General features: G+C 35.2%; 2 protein-coding genes across 2 annotated transcripts; one reads left to right on the top strand and one right to left on the bottom strand.

Annotated features, from left to right (window-relative positions):
• The first annotated feature begins 4,023 nt into the window (after positions 1-4,023).
• Positions 4,024-7,047, top strand: LOC107781928 (E3 ubiquitin-protein ligase WAV3-like). Its single transcript, XM_075232672.1, is given in 3 exon segments — positions 4,024-4,774; positions 4,868-4,890; positions 4,892-7,047. Coding segments are annotated over 3 exon segments (2,262 nt in total). The 5' UTR covers positions 4,024-4,408; the 3' UTR covers positions 6,765-7,047.
• Positions 7,048-9,777: 2,730 nt separating this feature from the next.
• LOC142170184 (secreted RxLR effector protein 161-like) lies at positions 9,778-10,266 on the bottom strand. Its single transcript, XM_075232022.1, has one exon. It carries the CDS (start codon positions 10,264-10,266, stop codon positions 9,778-9,780), a length of 489 nt encoding a protein of 162 aa, XP_075088123.1.
• Between the last annotated feature and the right edge of the window lie 7,131 nt (positions 10,267-17,397).

Genomic DNA, 17,397 nt, shown 5'->3' with positions numbered 1-17,397 from the left:
GCGCCCAAGATATGCCTTTCTTTTAGTAATTGTGTGGCCATATTCCTGGTAGACTGCTGTAATGCACTCTTTGATTTTATACCTTATGGACGCTTCGATATGTGGAATAAGTACAAGAGAAATTAAGTCAATATCCAAGTTGAAGTGATTCCCGTTGAATGTGTCCATTTCGCATGTGTGGGTGGGAATGTATTTACCCACTTTCCTCATACCTGTCTTCTTCTTGGTCGCACACAACATCCAATTACATGGCCAAAACTACCTGCGGCAAACAACCTTGTATACCATTGGACTTGACTCTCATACCTGCATCTCACGACACTATTTTACGTTGTGTATTTTACAAGCCCTGCTTAAGCGTGTTTTATCAGGAAAAAACATCCCCTTTGCAAGCACCGTTGGTCTAGACTCATCCCACATTGTTGTCCGGATTTTATCAAAATCCCTTGTTAGAGCTTCCACAGCCGGCACGGTTGGCAAGTTATCATTGTAAGGAATCTCCCTTGAATGAAATGGCACTTCGCACTCATACACTCTTCGTCTAGGGGGGTCTCTCTTCAAATCAGGTCCTTCCTCCTCATCTTGCTCATCACCATCCTCACGAAAAAGGGTGTCTCGTCTTCGGATTCATCGACATTGTTATCGTAATCACTGTTCTATTCCTCACTCTGTGCATCTGCCAGATCCCGATGTAATACGTCGTTTTTGGTCAATTGAGTGAGTACGGGTGGTTCAACTTGCTCATTTTCACTGCACAACCAACAAAACTATAAGCTACTGAATTAATAAATGATTTCCATATGGCTATATCACTTTACTTACAAGTCGTAATGTGATGAAATTTCATGATGGACGTTTTCAATTAAGTGATGACTACTGGATGGGCCACTTGTAAAATTCATATCCGGCCGGTACCCCCTATTAAATATATGAGCGTTAATACAAATTCAATACGCCAAAAATATACATAATTAACACAAATGAAAATTGAAGTTTACCACTCGTCTTGTGAATTATGGAAAGCAGGGTATAAATTATTTTCTCGCTGCTCATTCGCCGACGGTGATAAATTTAAATCAAGAAAAAATCTTTCATCCGGAACATGTCCGGCAAAAACTGATCCAGAATAACCACCCGATGACTGGGAGTTATCTCTACTACGCACAACCTCGTTTTTTTAAACGTCTTCGACCTTCATGTACATCTCCAACATTGTGATTACAAGAAATTTCCGGCATTCGTCCGGAGTCCTCAGGAAATCACTCAAAGTGTCATCATCGTCGATGTTAAACTCTGAGTAAAAAAGCAACCCCTTGCGGCGTAACAGAATACGGATATCTTCCGGTTACTTTGAGTATCACTGAACGTTTTCTCACACTCATTTTTTTGCATAACAACGATATCAATGTTTCGTACTCCATTGAAAGTGGCAATTTAACATTACACTTAGCAGGTAAACTGTAGCCCACAGAGTTATTCTCCATCACAACCTCACCCCCTCAATATAATGATACTCTTATTCTACGTTCTTTAGACATAATGAAAAAATGCTGGAGAATTTAACAACAATAGAAACCAACAAGAGTTAAAAAATTTTTTTGAATAAAGTTGTGGCGATTCTACGATGTTTATATAGGAAATGGCTAGCCGGGGAGGTTTTTTTTTGTATACAGCGCCACAAAAAGTGGCTTTATACGCTTTTGAATTATTGTACCCAAAAATTATTGGTGGGGTCAGGTAATAAGGGGTATAGCGCCACTAATAGTGGCGCTATGTAAGATATGTCAGTTTTATTATATATAACGCGTCCGGCACCAGCAGGTCGTCGGATATATAGCGCCACTTTTTGTGGCGTTATATATAGTTTGGTAACTTTTTTTTAACACTTATTTTCGTATTTTGAGTAAAAAAGAACCACATTTTGGTTCCGGCCTGAAACAAAACGGTCTGAAAAGAACTGACACTTCTTTCATAGACAACGTTTACCTACTTAGTAGATAGCGTCTGAGTCTAGCTCTGGCTCTGATTTTTTGACATTTAATTTGGGATGCTAGACCTAGTAAATGTTAGGAGTAATAAATGTATGTTAAAGACTAATTAATGACTCAAAGATCAAGAATTTTCACACAAATGACCACTCTATTCCCCTACAATAGGTTCTCTTAGCTGTAAATTTTGCCTTTTAGTACATAAACATTTAAAATTGCTTTTTTCACACTTACAGTAGCAGAAGTAAATGTGGTTTTTTTTGACCTATACATCAAAGCAAGATGTCAGTGCTGATTGGGATAATCATGCCAGATTTTTGGTAGAGTTTTTGAAATTTTTTGGTAGGAATCAATTATTTTGACATGATAGGCAACAATTACATTATGATTTTCAATATCTGTTTATTTATATCTTATTTTAGTAGTAATTTGTTTTATACTCTTTCAGTTATACAATTTATTTTCATATTAATTTTTTTTATATCTCTTCCATAATGAGTGAAACTATGGCAAGTCAAATATGACCGTTCCAAAAATTCTTTACTTGGTGATTAATGAAATGTTTAATTACCAGAAAAACTACAAAAGTCTTGGTAGAAACTTTGCATGTGTTTCGTAATATATTGTTGTTGTTACTACTTATTGCCATTGATTTTTTTCGTTTTGTCTTTAATCGAGGGTCTATCGGAAACAATTTATCTATCATCGCAGGATACGGGTAAAGTCTGCGTATATACTACTCCCCGGATACACTTGTGAAAACACATTCGGTTTGTTGTTTATGCACAAACCCTAGCCCTAGCTAGGTATTTGCAAATCTATCAAGTAAAGTGTATACAGAAATATTTAAATTGAAAAAAATTAACAATTTTTTTTATTTTCTTTTTCTTCACTTTTTTGAAACTTCATAAAGGACGGTCGGCTTGTTCATTGGCAGAGGTGAGATCATGATTCCAAAAGAACCTCGAGGTACTATGCATGATGATTGATGGAATAGTGTCTAATCCATACAAAAAGGTAGAAAATTTATTTATTTATTTATTTTATGAACGAGAAATTCTATTGTACTTAGATCAATGTGACATCACAAGATATCATTTCAAGACAAGCATCTTACTAAAACTCAATTAAATCACTAGTGATTATTTAGTTCATAAAATTTTCACTCACATCAAATACATTACCACCATCTACTTTCCATTTTTAACAAGCATATGTTATTTCTCTTTTGATGTTTTTTTACTTAATATGTTGAGTCTATCTCTACGAATTTATTTCCATTCAAAAAGAAAACTAATGGCATAAAAATAATCGATCCTTTTTAATTCAATCAATAATCAATATCAATGATCTAAAATAAATTTTTTGTGGTAGAAAATCAAAAAAATTAACCAAGGTTGAAGAATTAACCCAACTAGCCGTTCATCCAACCGCATAAACTAAAAATAGCCGGTGGAGGTATAATATGTACATAATTTAAGTATTTTATGTGTATGCTCATGTACAATCAATGTATAATCTCTGTATATGATTAAAAAAAGTAAACAATGAATACGATCGGCTATATGTGTAAAGATCTCAAGATAATTTTAGAGGAGTCAGATCCAAAGACATTATTATTGAAGTGAATTCTCTTTTGTTATCAAAAATGGTATTATTAATGAATTTCGAGAGACAAGGCAACTCTAATTGAACTTTCCTTTTGTCACCTCAATATCATAACATATAATAATCCTGTCTTAAATGTGAATTGTCATATGATCAATCATAATTGACCACTTCATTAATCATGAAGAGATTAAAATAAATTAAGTCCTCTTGGAGAGACCGTTGACCTTTCCAAAAAAATAGAGGCAAACTTCCAATTCTGTTTTAACCACTCTTTTTTACTGTATTTTATTCAAGTTTTCCAATCCATATGCCAAAAAACAACCAAGCACCAGGTAACTTTTTCCACAAAAATAATTACACCATGTTCTAGGAATATATATACTTGTATATATACTCAATCAACAAGACTACTCAAAACTCCCTATATGACACACACACACACAGAGTACAAGAGAAGAAGAAACAGATCTCAAGCTCTTTATAGATGCAGCGATCTTTTTGGTTCTAACAGAGCAAAAAATAAATAGAGAGCAAAAAAAGGCATAGAAAAAGGCTCTGACTTTATAAAGTCTGAGCTGAGATTTCTATATCTTCAATTCTCTTCTCCCTTCTTCCACCTCTAGTTTCTTTGTCTCTATCTTTTTCTTTTGCCTTTTTCTCAATTACCCTTTTGTCTTCTTTGTCAACTTCTTCAGATCCATCACTATTTTCACTTTATAACTCTGCATCATCTTCTCATATAGAGTATGATATAACCATCAAAACTAAACAGCAAATACTATAGTTTCTTGAATCTTGATATTTGAGAAATGGGAACAGGTTGGAGAAGAGCTTTTTGCACAACAGTCCCAAGAGATAGAGAACCTCATTTTGTTGATAAACATGCACAAGATTCTCAACAACAAAATGGACAACAAATCCCAAGCCCAAGTCCTAGTCCAAGAAGCTGTACAAAGCTTGGTTTTTTATCAAGTAGCAATCCTTCTACTCCTCGTTTGCGTTGTAAAACCAATAAAGCAAATTCCAATGATATCAACAGCCTTATTAGTCCCAAACTCCATTGCAAAACAACCCCAAAATCTAACACCAAAAGCCCAAGAAGTTTTCTTGGTTCCAATCCATCTTCTCCAAGATCTCCCTTTTCAATTCTTAAGAACACACTCCGTCTCTCCAAAGTAAGATACTTTTATTTATTTCTATACCATTTCTCTATTTTTTTTCAATTATTGGTTAAAAATCTAATCTTTTTGTGTTTTTAATATTTGCAGCAAAGCTGTGGAGTTTGTACACAGTGTGAAATCAGGACAAGGAATGGCAATATACACAGCAGAATGCTCTCATACTTTTCATTTTCCTTGCATTGCTTCTCATGTTAGAAAACAGAGCAATTTGGTTTGTCCTGTTTGTAATTCCACTTGGAAAGATGTACCCCTTTTAGCCATTCATAAACTTCAACAACACCAAGATCAACAACAACAACAAGAATCATATCCCAATACCCCAACCAAAAAACAAGAAAAGACACAAACTTTGTCACCAAATGTGAAAACTTATTACAAACCAGAGCAGCAGCAGTGTGATTTCAAAGCTTATAATGATGATGAACCCCTTTTGACTCCTAGAGCAGGAGCTAAATTTGTTCCAATACCAGAAGTAAATGAAGAACAATATGAAGATGAAGAAGAAGTTGAAGAATTTCGTGGGTTTTTCGTGAATCCCATTTCAAGTGATGAAGCATTTGCTAATCAAAGAGAGAATAACAGAGGTGTTGAAGTTAGTTTGATGCCCGAAGCTGCTATTGTTTCAGTTGGGAGAACTCATGAAACTTACGCTGTTGTAGTGAAGGTCAAAGCGCCACCACCTCCACCAATGTCTCCGGCGGGGAATGCTAATACCGGGCCGGGCAATTTTCTAGGCCTGGCTCGGCGTGCATCGATTGATTTGGTGACTGTGTTGGATGTGAGCGGTAGCATGAGTGGAGCTAAGCTTCAGATGTTAAAACGAGCTATGAGATTGGTTATTTCGTCTCTCGGCTCAGCTGATCGGCTTTCTATCGTGGCTTTTTCGGCTACGCCGAAGAGGTTACTTCCTTTGAGGAGAATGACTCAACAAGGTCAACGCTCGGCTCGGCGCATTGTTGACCGGCTTGTTTGTAGCCAAGGGTCTTGTATGGGCGAAGCTTTGAGGAAAGCAACAAAAGTACTTGAAGATCGGCGGGAGAGAAATCCAGTGGCTAGCATTATGCTGTTATCGGACGGTCAAGATGAGAAAATCCAGGGAAGTAACACTCAAAATCGACGGTCAGATTCCACCCACGTGTCTTCCACCCGTTTTGGTCATATAGAAATCCCGGTTCACTCTTCTGGCTTTGGTAAAAAAGCTGGCTACAGCTATGAACCGGCCGAAGATGCTTTCTCAAAATGTGTTGGCGGTTTATTGAGTGTTGTGGTTCAAGATCTGAAAATCCAGCTGGATTTTTCTTCCGGTTCGGATCCGGCTGAAGTGGCAGCGGTTTATTCTTATAATGGTCGGCCAACTGTTCTCGGCTCGAGCTGTGTTCGGCTCGGTGATCTCTACGCCGAGGAGGAAAGAGAGTTACTATTAGAAGTAAAGGTCCCAACAATGACTAATGGGTCACACCATGTGTTATCCGTTAGATGCTGTTACAAGGACCCCGCAAGTCAAGAAGCAGTATATGGAAGAGAACATTCTTTGTTGGTTCCAAGACCTCAATCCGTTCGATCATCCATTCCTAAGATCGAACGGTTGAGGAATCTCTTCATAACTACGAGAGCAATCGCTGAGTCTCGAAGATTAGTCGAGCATAACGAGCTATCTAGCGCGATGCAATTATTATCATCGGCTCGAGCATTGTTGATACAATCCGGCTCGGCTTTTGTAGACGAGTATGTTAGAGGCTTAGAAGCCGAGCTTACCGAAGTGCAGTGGAGGAAACAATATCAAAAGCAGATAGAGCAACAAAAATTGATCCAACGGCAGAGAATGAACGAGAGGGAAATCGGTTTGTTCTTAGATGAAAATGGCGAGCCGCTAACGCCTACATCGGCTTGGAGAGCAGCTGAAAAACTAGCTAAAGTGGCTACAATGAGGAAGTCGATGAATAGAGTCAGCGATTTGCACGGCTTTGAAAATGCTAGATTTTAAAATTTCTTTGATTTTGTAATAATTTGGATAGGTTTAAGGACAGGGGAGCGGCCCATGGGCCATGGGGCCCAATGCATATAGTAGCAACTGTTGGTACCGGACGACCAGGCCCTTTCTGTAGAGTGTGACTCTTTTGGAGTAGAGGCCCACTTAGTATTGATTGATTACTATGCCATAGCTTTTTGTCTAGTACTCTAGCTTTTTATTCGAAAACTGAAAGTTGAAAGAGATTGCTTTTGTATTGAACAACGTAAATGCAATTTCTCATATGGCAAATTAATTTTCATGCATTGACCTTCTCTTTTGGTACTATTTTTTTGGGTATTATCGATTTTAGCCCGGTATGAAATTATTTATATCTGGTAGTCGAAAAAGCGTATAAAATTTGTATATATACAAAAAATATATAAATTATATATATATATATATATATATATATATATATATATATATATATATATATATATATATTTTCGGCTATTATTTTTACAGCGGCTATATAGTATCATTTTTCCTATAATTTTGTGAAAGTAGTACTGGCTAGCCAGTTTCGGACTGATAATCATAAAATAGTCAGTGTTTGCAAAGTCATTGAAAAATGACCACTGTTTTGCTGAAACACGGAAAGTTCCAGCACAATATGCAGAATTATGGAACTCCAGCACACAGAAAGTTCCAGCATAATATGTGGGATTATGGAACTCATGAATATAAACTTCCCACATATTATGTTGGAACTCCAGCACATTATAAAATTCCAGCACATATGCTGGAAGCTCATATGTAAAAAGTTCGAACTCCAGCATATTATGCTGGAATATTTTCGGATTTTATCTTTACATGGAAAAAGTGGCTAAATTTCGATTATTTTTGAAATTATGACTATTTTTCAGTTACCAATTGTAAACTATTTTTGTTTTTTCTCTATTTTTTCCTTTAAAAAGAAGAAGAATTAATCCAAATAGCCGTTCACCCAATCACTTGAACTATAAATAGCCATTTGATGTATAATATATGCATAATTTATGCATTATATGTGTATAATTATGTATGGTCAATGTATAATCTAGGTATATGGCTAGAAAAAATAAACAGTAAATAGAGCCGACTATTTATGTAAAGATCCCAAAAAAAACGTTTTTATGTGCTACTATAACCTTGTTTTTTTGAGTATTGGTACGATTTACACTTTGTTAATGCAAAAACGTAGTTTGACGAGAGTTAATCTCAATATCTCAACTTTAAGGATTATGTTATGATGTCATTGGCTAGTATTTGCGTTAGTTAAATTTTAAACCACCAAATTGCCCATATTTTACTTACTACTTAATAAGTATTTAATGACTTCAAAGGGTACCTCATATATATTTTAGAGGCAGACAAAGTTCCACATCTTGAAATAGAACTTCATATCAAAGTCATATTTGCTATACATGTGAAGAAGGTGACTTATTCTCATTCAAAGTTTATTTCTTGTACAAGGACAAGGAGACATGAAAGATGCTTCTGAATTTACTAACAACAAATAGTGCAAACAGAAAGTGACCTCAAACATAGGCTCAATAGGGGCCAAAGTCTACGTTGCGTTTTAAAATTCCATTTCCCAACTTCTTTTCAATCTCTTCTATGTTTTGTACTACTTGAAACTGATGAGAAAGATCACTTTATTCGCTGATGGATCTATGCATTTTTTTATGTTTAATATGTTACAAGGATTTTTTGATGTTTAGCATTAATTATTGGACGGAAATTTCACAATTATCAAACAAACTGATAGAATTTCAAGCATCTCCCGATATTCTCATGGCATCTATCTCGAATTGGTTTTTAATTAGTGAAGCATGAAGTGAGAGTAACCATTTACTATACATTGAACAACAATTATGTAAGATAATTAATTTGTAACCATAGTAGAGATTAAGACACAATTACATAATCAATCTAGAGTTAGAGTCTAAGCAAGCGTACCGTTAAACTTCATGTATTCAGCAGCGACAACAAACGACGATTAAGCCTGGGACCAACTTCCACAATCCACTAGCTACGCGCTCTCACAACCCGAAGAACTTGACTGATGGGATACCTACCGTTACCACGTATTCAAGAGGCAGAATACGCTAGGGTTTTCTAATAGCTAGGGAAAGGGGGGTTGACCTCTATTTATAAAGAGTGACTACTCATCACATACCAATAGTTATTGGGTTTCACTTATTCACACACACAATATTTAATATTAGGCCTTTTATTTATCCACCACTTGTGTCATGTCATTATCCTTCCAGGCTATAACCAATTAACGTAAGTCCAAATTCTAACATTCTCCCACTAGGACGCCAACGTTAATTGAGGACAAGAAAATAATTTTAAATATTTGAGTTTTTAAGAAAACCGTTTTGAAAAAGGATTTTAGACTCTACTGTGGCCACATTACTCACATAGCCAAGGATAGAATGACCCATATAATAATCCATTCAGTCTCAATAGAAAAGACTAACAATGAATCGTAGCAGGCATCACACCATTTTAAGGTATGAATTCTATCTACGACCACATATGCTAGAATTTCCATCAACATGGATCAAACATGTGTGCTAAGCATTTTATCTTTCTAATCAAGGTGAATAGATTCACACCTCTTAGAAAGAAATAATCCTCCAAGTGATATTATAACCATATCACCTCAGGAGCCTCCAGGTGACACAAAATCATATCACCTCAGGAGGATTCCCTTGTGCCTTACCCGGGATAATCAAGGCAACAAGCCGCAAGACTCAAAGATCTCATGAGTTTATGCAATGTCCAATTGAAAATAAAAAATAAATAAATTATCATGTAAGTCATAAGCATAACAGGTATCAAATAACACAAGCATGCAGAAAAATAGAATTTATCAAAAGCAATATCTCAGTCAGCAATTACAAAGTAACTCCCACTGACTAAAGCACATCAAAAGACTCTAAAATACCCATATTTTTAGCATGTTCATTAAACACTACAGGCCTAAGACCTTTAGTCAAAGATCAACCAACATAGAATCTGTGCTAATATGGTCAATACATATATCACCTTCTTTTACCATGTCTCTAACCTTAAGAAACTTAAGGCTAGCATGCTTAGAGCTTCTTGTTCTCTTGTTATTCTTGGGGAAGAACACAGCTGCACTATTGTCACAGAAAATAATCACTGGCTTAGATATAAAATCCAGAATTTGCAATTTAGTAAGAAAATTCTTCATCCATACGGCATGTGAAGCAGTCTCAAAACAAGCAATAAACTCAGCTTCCATTGTAGATGTAGTAGTGATACTTTGCTTCTCACTTTTCCAAGAAATAGCACCTCCACTCAACATAAATATATACCTAGAAGTTGATTTCATAGTGTCTTGACAACCTGCAAAATCAGAATCTGAATATACTAGAAGATCCAGATCATCAACCTTTTTATATACAAGCATGAAGTCTTTGGTGCGTTGTAGATATCTCATCACTTTCTTTGCAGCCATTCAATGTGCCCACCTAGGATTATAAGAAAATCTTCCCAACATGTTAACATCAAATGCAATATCAGGCCTTGTATAAACATGTATGTACATCAAACAACCAACAATACTTGCATATGACACATCTTTCATAGTTCTCATTTCAACTTCATTTTCGGCCATTGATCCTTGCTAAGTTTGCTTCCTTTTACAACAGGTACAACTCCAGGTCTACAGTCTTGCATATTGAAAGTTTTAAGAACACTCTCAATGTAGGAATGAAGTGATAAACTCAATAAACCACGTGACCTATCTCTTTTAATTTCTATCCCAAGAATAAAAGAGGCTTCACCAAGATCTTTCATATCAAAAGACCTAGACAAAAATTGTTTGGTCTCATTCATCAACCCCAAATCATTTGTGGCAAGCAAAATGTCATCAACATAGAGAACCATAATAATAAAATTGCCATTAGCTATTTTGAGATAAACACATTCATCAAGCTTATTTTCCACAAATCCAAATTTTGTAATAATTTCATCAAATTTCAAGTACCACTGCCTGGAGGCTTGTTTAAGCCCATATATGGATTTGTTAGGCTTGCACACTAGATGTTCTTTACCAGCTTCTTTAAATCCTTCAGGTTGAACCATGTAAACTTCTTCAAGTAGACCCCATTCAGGAAAGCAGTTTTAACATCCATCTGGTGCAATTCTAAATCAAAATGAGCCACAAGAGCCATCACAATTCTAAATGCATCTTTGGATGAAACAGGAGAAAATATTTCTTTATAATCAATACCTTCTTTCTGAATGTAACCCTTAGCAACCAACCTTGCTTTATAATGGTCTATGTTTCCCTTAGAGTCTCTTTTAGTTTTAAACATCCATTTGCAACCAATAGGTCTAAAACCTTCAGGCAATTCAACTAACTCCCACACTCCATTGTGTACCATGGAGCGCATTTCATCTTTCATTGCCTCGCGCCATTTATCAACAAATGGAGAGGAAATAGCTTGAGCATATGATAAAGGATCAGTCAGTTCTCCAGTATCACTAAGATTTACAGTCACATACACGATAAAATCATAAGAGATGGCACACCTTCTTTCTCTTTGTGACCTGCGAAGTGGTTCATTGTGTACATTTTGTTCAGGAACTATGGGATCTACGTCATTGTTCCCTTGATTCTCCCCCCATGAATAGGTTGGTTTACCACCTTTTCATGTCTAACAGGTACAGGGACAATGACTTCATTCTCTTTCAATACAATTTTTTTACCACATGAACAATCACAATCACAATCACAAACATCATGCTCAAGAAATTTCGCATTAATAGACTCAACGATTCTAGTGCCATGCCCAGGACAGAAAGACCTAAAACCTTTAGAGTGATCAGGATAGCCTATAAAGAAACAACTGGTAGTTTTAGGATCAGTTTTCTTTTCTGTGGGTAAATAAATACGAACTTCAGCTGGACATCCCCAAATGTGAAAATGGTTCAAGTTAGGTTTTCGGGTTGTCCATAGCTCAAAGGGAGTTTTTAAGACAGATTTTGTAGGAACTCTATTCAGGATATAGCTAGCTGTTTTTAAGGCTTCACCCCAAAGAGACCCAGGTAAGCTAGTTCTTGATATCATACTTCTCACCATTTCCATGAGAGTACAATTTCGTCTTTCAACCACACCATTCTGCTCAGGAGTACCTGGCATGGTATATTGTGCTACTATCCCATATTCTTGCAAAAATAAAGCAAAAGGCCACATAAATTGACCATGCTCATCATATTTTCCATAGTACTCACCACCACGGTCAGACCTCACTATCTTAATGGACTTCCCAAGTTGTTTTTCAACTTCAGTCTTATAAATTTTAAACTTATCAAGTGCTTTGGATTTTTCTTTTAAAAGATATATATAACAGTACCTTGAAAAATCATCAATAAAGGTAATAAAATACTTATGATTGGTCAAAGTAGATACATAAGGTCTACTAATATCAGTATGAATTATTTCTAAGAGTTCGGAGCTCCTAATGGAACCCTTTCTCTTATGCTTGGTCATTTTACCCTTAACACAATCCACACAAGTTTCAAAATCTTTTGGATCAAGAACAGGTAAAATATTTTCCTTTATCAATCGTTCAATTCTTTCTTTAGAAATATGACCAAGACGCCTATGCCATAATAGGTAAGACGTTTTACTCATAGCAGACCTTTTGTGGGCAATATTTTCAACATGCATTGTAGAAAAAGTTTCATTCAATATATTCAAGCGATATGGACCATCACTTAAAAAAGCATCAACAACAACATGTGAATTATAGGAAATTCTAATAATACCATTATTTTGTTGAAATAAATAACCAGCTTTGTCCAAAAGGGAAATCGAAACTAATTTCTCTCTCATAGACGTTACAAAAATAGTATTTTCTAAACAAATACTAGAATTATTTTTAAAAGGTAAAATAGATATCCCTATAAACTCTACTTTTGCTTTGAGTCCATTGCCCACAACAACACTGACTTTATCCTCTTTTGGCTTCCGGACGCTTACTAGGTCCTGCAAGTCATTGGTTACATGAACAGTTGCACCACTATCCAACCACAAGGAATTTAAAGGAACATGAACAAGACTAGTTTCAAAGCAGACAAAAGCCAAAAGATTACCTGATTTCTTTTTCAGAGGACAACCAGCTTTCTTATGACCTACTTGTTTGCAATCCCAACACTTGATTTCTTTCTTAATTACAGCTTGAGGACCAAGAGAATTATGAGACTGACCTTGGTTAACACCAGGCTTATTAGCATGACCACTATTACCACCTGGATGATGAGAATGACCATGTTTCTTTTTGTGAAATTTGGGTCCACCTTTTCTTTTATAAGAGGGATAATCATCTGATCTAGACGAACTAACAAAGTTCACTACACCCTCAACTTTCTCCTTTTGGATCCTCCCTTTCTCTACCACACAAACAGTAATAAGCTCACCAACACTCCACTTATCCTTTTATGCATTATAGGTTGTCTTAAGTTGGTTAAAGTGCTCAAGAAGGGACCTTAGAGATTGGTGAACAAGAAAATCATGGGTAATGGTTACATCTAAGTTGTTCAGTTTGGTAGCGATGTTAACCAATTTTATAATATGATCACGGACACTACCTACAAGGTCATACTTTATGGTGGACAAGGAATCAATCAGGCTACCAATCTCAGCTTTATGATATTCTAGGAATTTTTGTCCAATGGCACTCACGAAATCTTTTGCATTTCCATTATCCTTAATTGCATCTTTTATGTGATCAGAAATGGATCTCTTCATGATCATAAGATTCAATTTGTTAGCCTTCATCCATTTTTCATACTTAGCCTTTTCATCAGCAGTGCTAGTAGCTGTGGGGTCAGCGGGTTTCTGTTCAATCAATGCAAAGTCCAGGTCCATCAGACCTAACACTATTTCAACATCCTGTTTCCACTTCTTGTATTTGCTACTAGTCAGAGTTTCAATGGAATTCAATTGAGTAGTCATGTTGTTAACAGATGTATAAGCAAACAATACACAAAAAAATTAGATAGGATTATGGGCAGGAATATATTAAATCAAAAGAGTCAAAGACATCCATTATACCCCTCCTTTGGGTAGAAGATGCAACCGTTTCCCCTTTCTTTTTTAAAAAAATCAAGGAGTCCAAGGCATTCATTGTATCCTCACCTTTAGGCAAGAGATACAAAGCCTCCCCCTATTATCCAAAAGTACAAGGCATACATTTTATCCTTCCTTTAGGTAAGAGATACAAAACCTCCTCTTACAACATGAGAATCCAAGATATTGAGCTTCATCCTTTGGGTTGAAGTATAATATCTCATCTCATAATTAATTTAGTGTCACTAGTATTAAAAGGTAAACCTTCAACACTAGCGTACACTCCATTAAGGACAATTTATACATGTGCATTGAGAATATTTTAACGACTCAAATAAATAGATCACTTTGGTGGAAACTACTCATTAATCATAATTCTCAACTCATGTATAATATTTTTCACATGCATAAAGTTCTAAGAATTTCCAATTACTCCAAATAAATAGACCACCTTGATGGAAACTATTTATTAATCATAAATTCTTATTTAACTATATCATATTCATGTGAGACAAAATAAGCCCATACAAACAAACCATTTAATTTAGTTATCATTCCTGACGAAAAACAAAGTATCGACAAAATCAAGATCAAAAGGGTGGTCTCTTGTTGTCTTAAATAATATATAATAAAACTAGAGAAAATATTATTAGATCCACTGCCGTCACTAACAGAATGCAATTATGCATTCCTTTCTCTTTAATCCAATTGAAATATGACAATGCAATTTTCTATATATTAAACATGTCAGGCAGGAATTATCTGCCACGCCAAATTTTACGTTATTTAATTAATTAATTATTGTTTCTTTCTTTGAGGTTCAGGCCCAGTTACTAGAAGGCCTAGTAAACCTAATTTGAGAGAGTATAGTCGCCTCTCTTCCGCCGCAGCATATCGATAACAAAACGAACTAACTTTCAATTTCTTTTTATTAATTGAATACGGAATTTCTTCCCAAAGTGATTCAGAAACATTCAACAAACCAACTTATGAATTCAGTCTCATCGATAAAGTTAACCAACAGAGAAGAATAACATTCAATCTTGTTTAGTGTTTCGTCAACAAAAAAAAAACTAGCTAGAGTTATGAAAATAATTCCATCATAACAGAATTCTTTTAACCCAAGATAAGAACAATTGATCTTAATCCTTAATTATGGTGGCTCTGATACCAACTGTAAGATAATTAATTCGTAATCATATTAGAGATTAAGACACAATTACACAATCAATCTAGAGTTAGATTCTAAGCAAACGTACCGTTAAACTTCATGTATTTAGCAGCGACAACAAACAACGATTAAGCCTGAGACTAACTTCCACAATCCACTAGCTACGCGCTCTCACAGCCCGGAGAATTTGACTGATGGGATATCTACCGTTACCACGTATTCAAGAGGCAGAATACGCTAGGGTTTTCTAATAGCTAGGGAAATGGGGGTTGACCTCTATTTATAAAGAGTGTCTACCCATCACAGATCAATAGTTATTGGGCCTCACTTATTCACGCACAAATATTTAATATTAACCCTTTTATTTTTCCATCACTTGGGTCATATCACTATCCTTTCAGATTATAACCCATTAACGTATGTCCAAATTCTAACATTACACCAATGATATCTGTAAAAAAAAGGGGGGGGGGGTTAGAAAATTTGCACAAATGATAGGTATGATTGCTCGAGTTTAAGTTATTGTAGAAAAATAAAAAGATGGTAAAGTCTTTAAAAGTTATTACTAGCTCTAAGTTTATCCTAAAGTTTTGATAAAGTAAAAAATATGGGAAAAGAAGTCCTCCTGCTTTAGTATGATTAGAACCTATTCTTTAGCTTTTTCTTCCTTCCTTTTTGGTATTTCTTGTCTCATTATGAAAAAGATTCATTATCTTGAAAGAGATTCCACATAACTTAATATAAATAGTAATGATTATTTTCTGAGTGCTAGTCATAATTAAGGGCATTTTGATCCTTATCGAACAAGAATTAAACAAAGGAGGTTATAATGAGTCAAACGTAGAAAAACAAGAAGCTAACATTATTTACTATTTGTAAATACAATGGTTAATTGTACCCATTTAACTTTTTATCAACTCTCAATAATTGAATATTCGAGGAATTCAATAAAAAAGTAAGACAATTGTACCTCTAGTAGTAGGTGATATAAACAATAATTTCAAGGAATAATTTTTTGGAACAAAATAATTGTACTATTGAACAACTAGGGTAAGGTGGAAAATTGGCACAAAAGGATAAAATTTCAAGTGAGTTTAACCCCACCCTTAATAAATAGGCTGGAGGATATACCAAAATTTTCCTATGCATTACAACTGCTCTAGCACTGTACCAAAAAATGACTCATCTTCTGCAAATTCCGCCCAACGACCCAAGTGCAAAAACAGTGAGGAGGACAAAGAAGATAAATGGCCTAAAATTTCAAAGTTATATTTTACCCAAGTTTCACCAATAATTGGTGCATGGTACAAACAATGACAATGGATAAATCAAAAGAGCCTGTCTAAAATTCATGTGATTTGATTGGGACCACCATCCCCATTCAGGGTAGGGTTACATGATCGTTCAATTGATTAGACTGACCAAAATCTCATTTTTGCAATATTTTAACCCTGTCGCTACAAATCTAGGCTCCTTACATCCACACCTAATGGTTATTCCTAATGTAAATTTTTATAAAAAAATAAATATACGAAGAGATCAATAGAATTCAAGATATAGAATATACTTATTCTAATTTTTTTTTACCTAACTATGCAGTAATTATCCAGACAAAGGGGTGTCAAGTGATACCCCTTGGGATAAGGTGGCTTCACCGGTGCCCTTTGCTTACTATTGGCAAAAACAACTCTATTTTATTTTATGTATAACCAAGGAAATTACACTACAAGAAAAGTGGATTACATGGGGATTTTCCTGGGGATTATAGTGGATAATTCGCCGGTAATTTAGTTTCCTGCGAATTTTTCTACGAAAAAGAATCTGATGGAAAAACCTTCGTAGGTAATTATTACATGCGAAATTTAAAATCCCCAAACACATTACCTGGGGATTTTTAATCCACATTTCATTTTCATAATTTAATTTATTCATATTAATTCTTTTGTTACTACAATATTTCCTGGATACATTAACATCAATATTCTCTGAATCAATTCTCAATTAGTTTCTATAATTCTCTTATTTATCTTCCTTTATCAAACCCAAACTACGGAGAGATACCATGGCCCGTGATATTTCATCCCCCCAAATCCACAAACTCAGTTGCCCAAGTTTAAATGCCGGAAGATCTAAGTCGTCTACTATAAAGGACGAAATAGTACTGTTTTCTTTATCCGATGTAGTAAAAGAGAGACTAAGTTGCTGGCAGCCATATCTCTTCCCAAATCAGGATGCAAAATTATTCTTTTCTCTATCTTTTCTTTGTTGAAGAAAGATAAGAATGAATTTTTCAAGTATAACCAAATGGATCAAATTAAGATAATTTTTAATGATTAATT

The sequence above is a fragment of the Nicotiana tabacum genome, chromosome 16 (genome assembly GCF_000715075.1).
Source record: "Nicotiana tabacum cultivar K326 chromosome 16, ASM71507v2, whole genome shotgun sequence".
NCBI classification, from domain to species: domain Eukaryota; kingdom Viridiplantae; phylum Streptophyta; class Magnoliopsida; order Solanales; family Solanaceae; genus Nicotiana; species Nicotiana tabacum.
The sequence above is the reverse complement of the archived record's forward strand: the minus strand, read 5'-3'. Positions and strand labels throughout refer to the sequence as shown.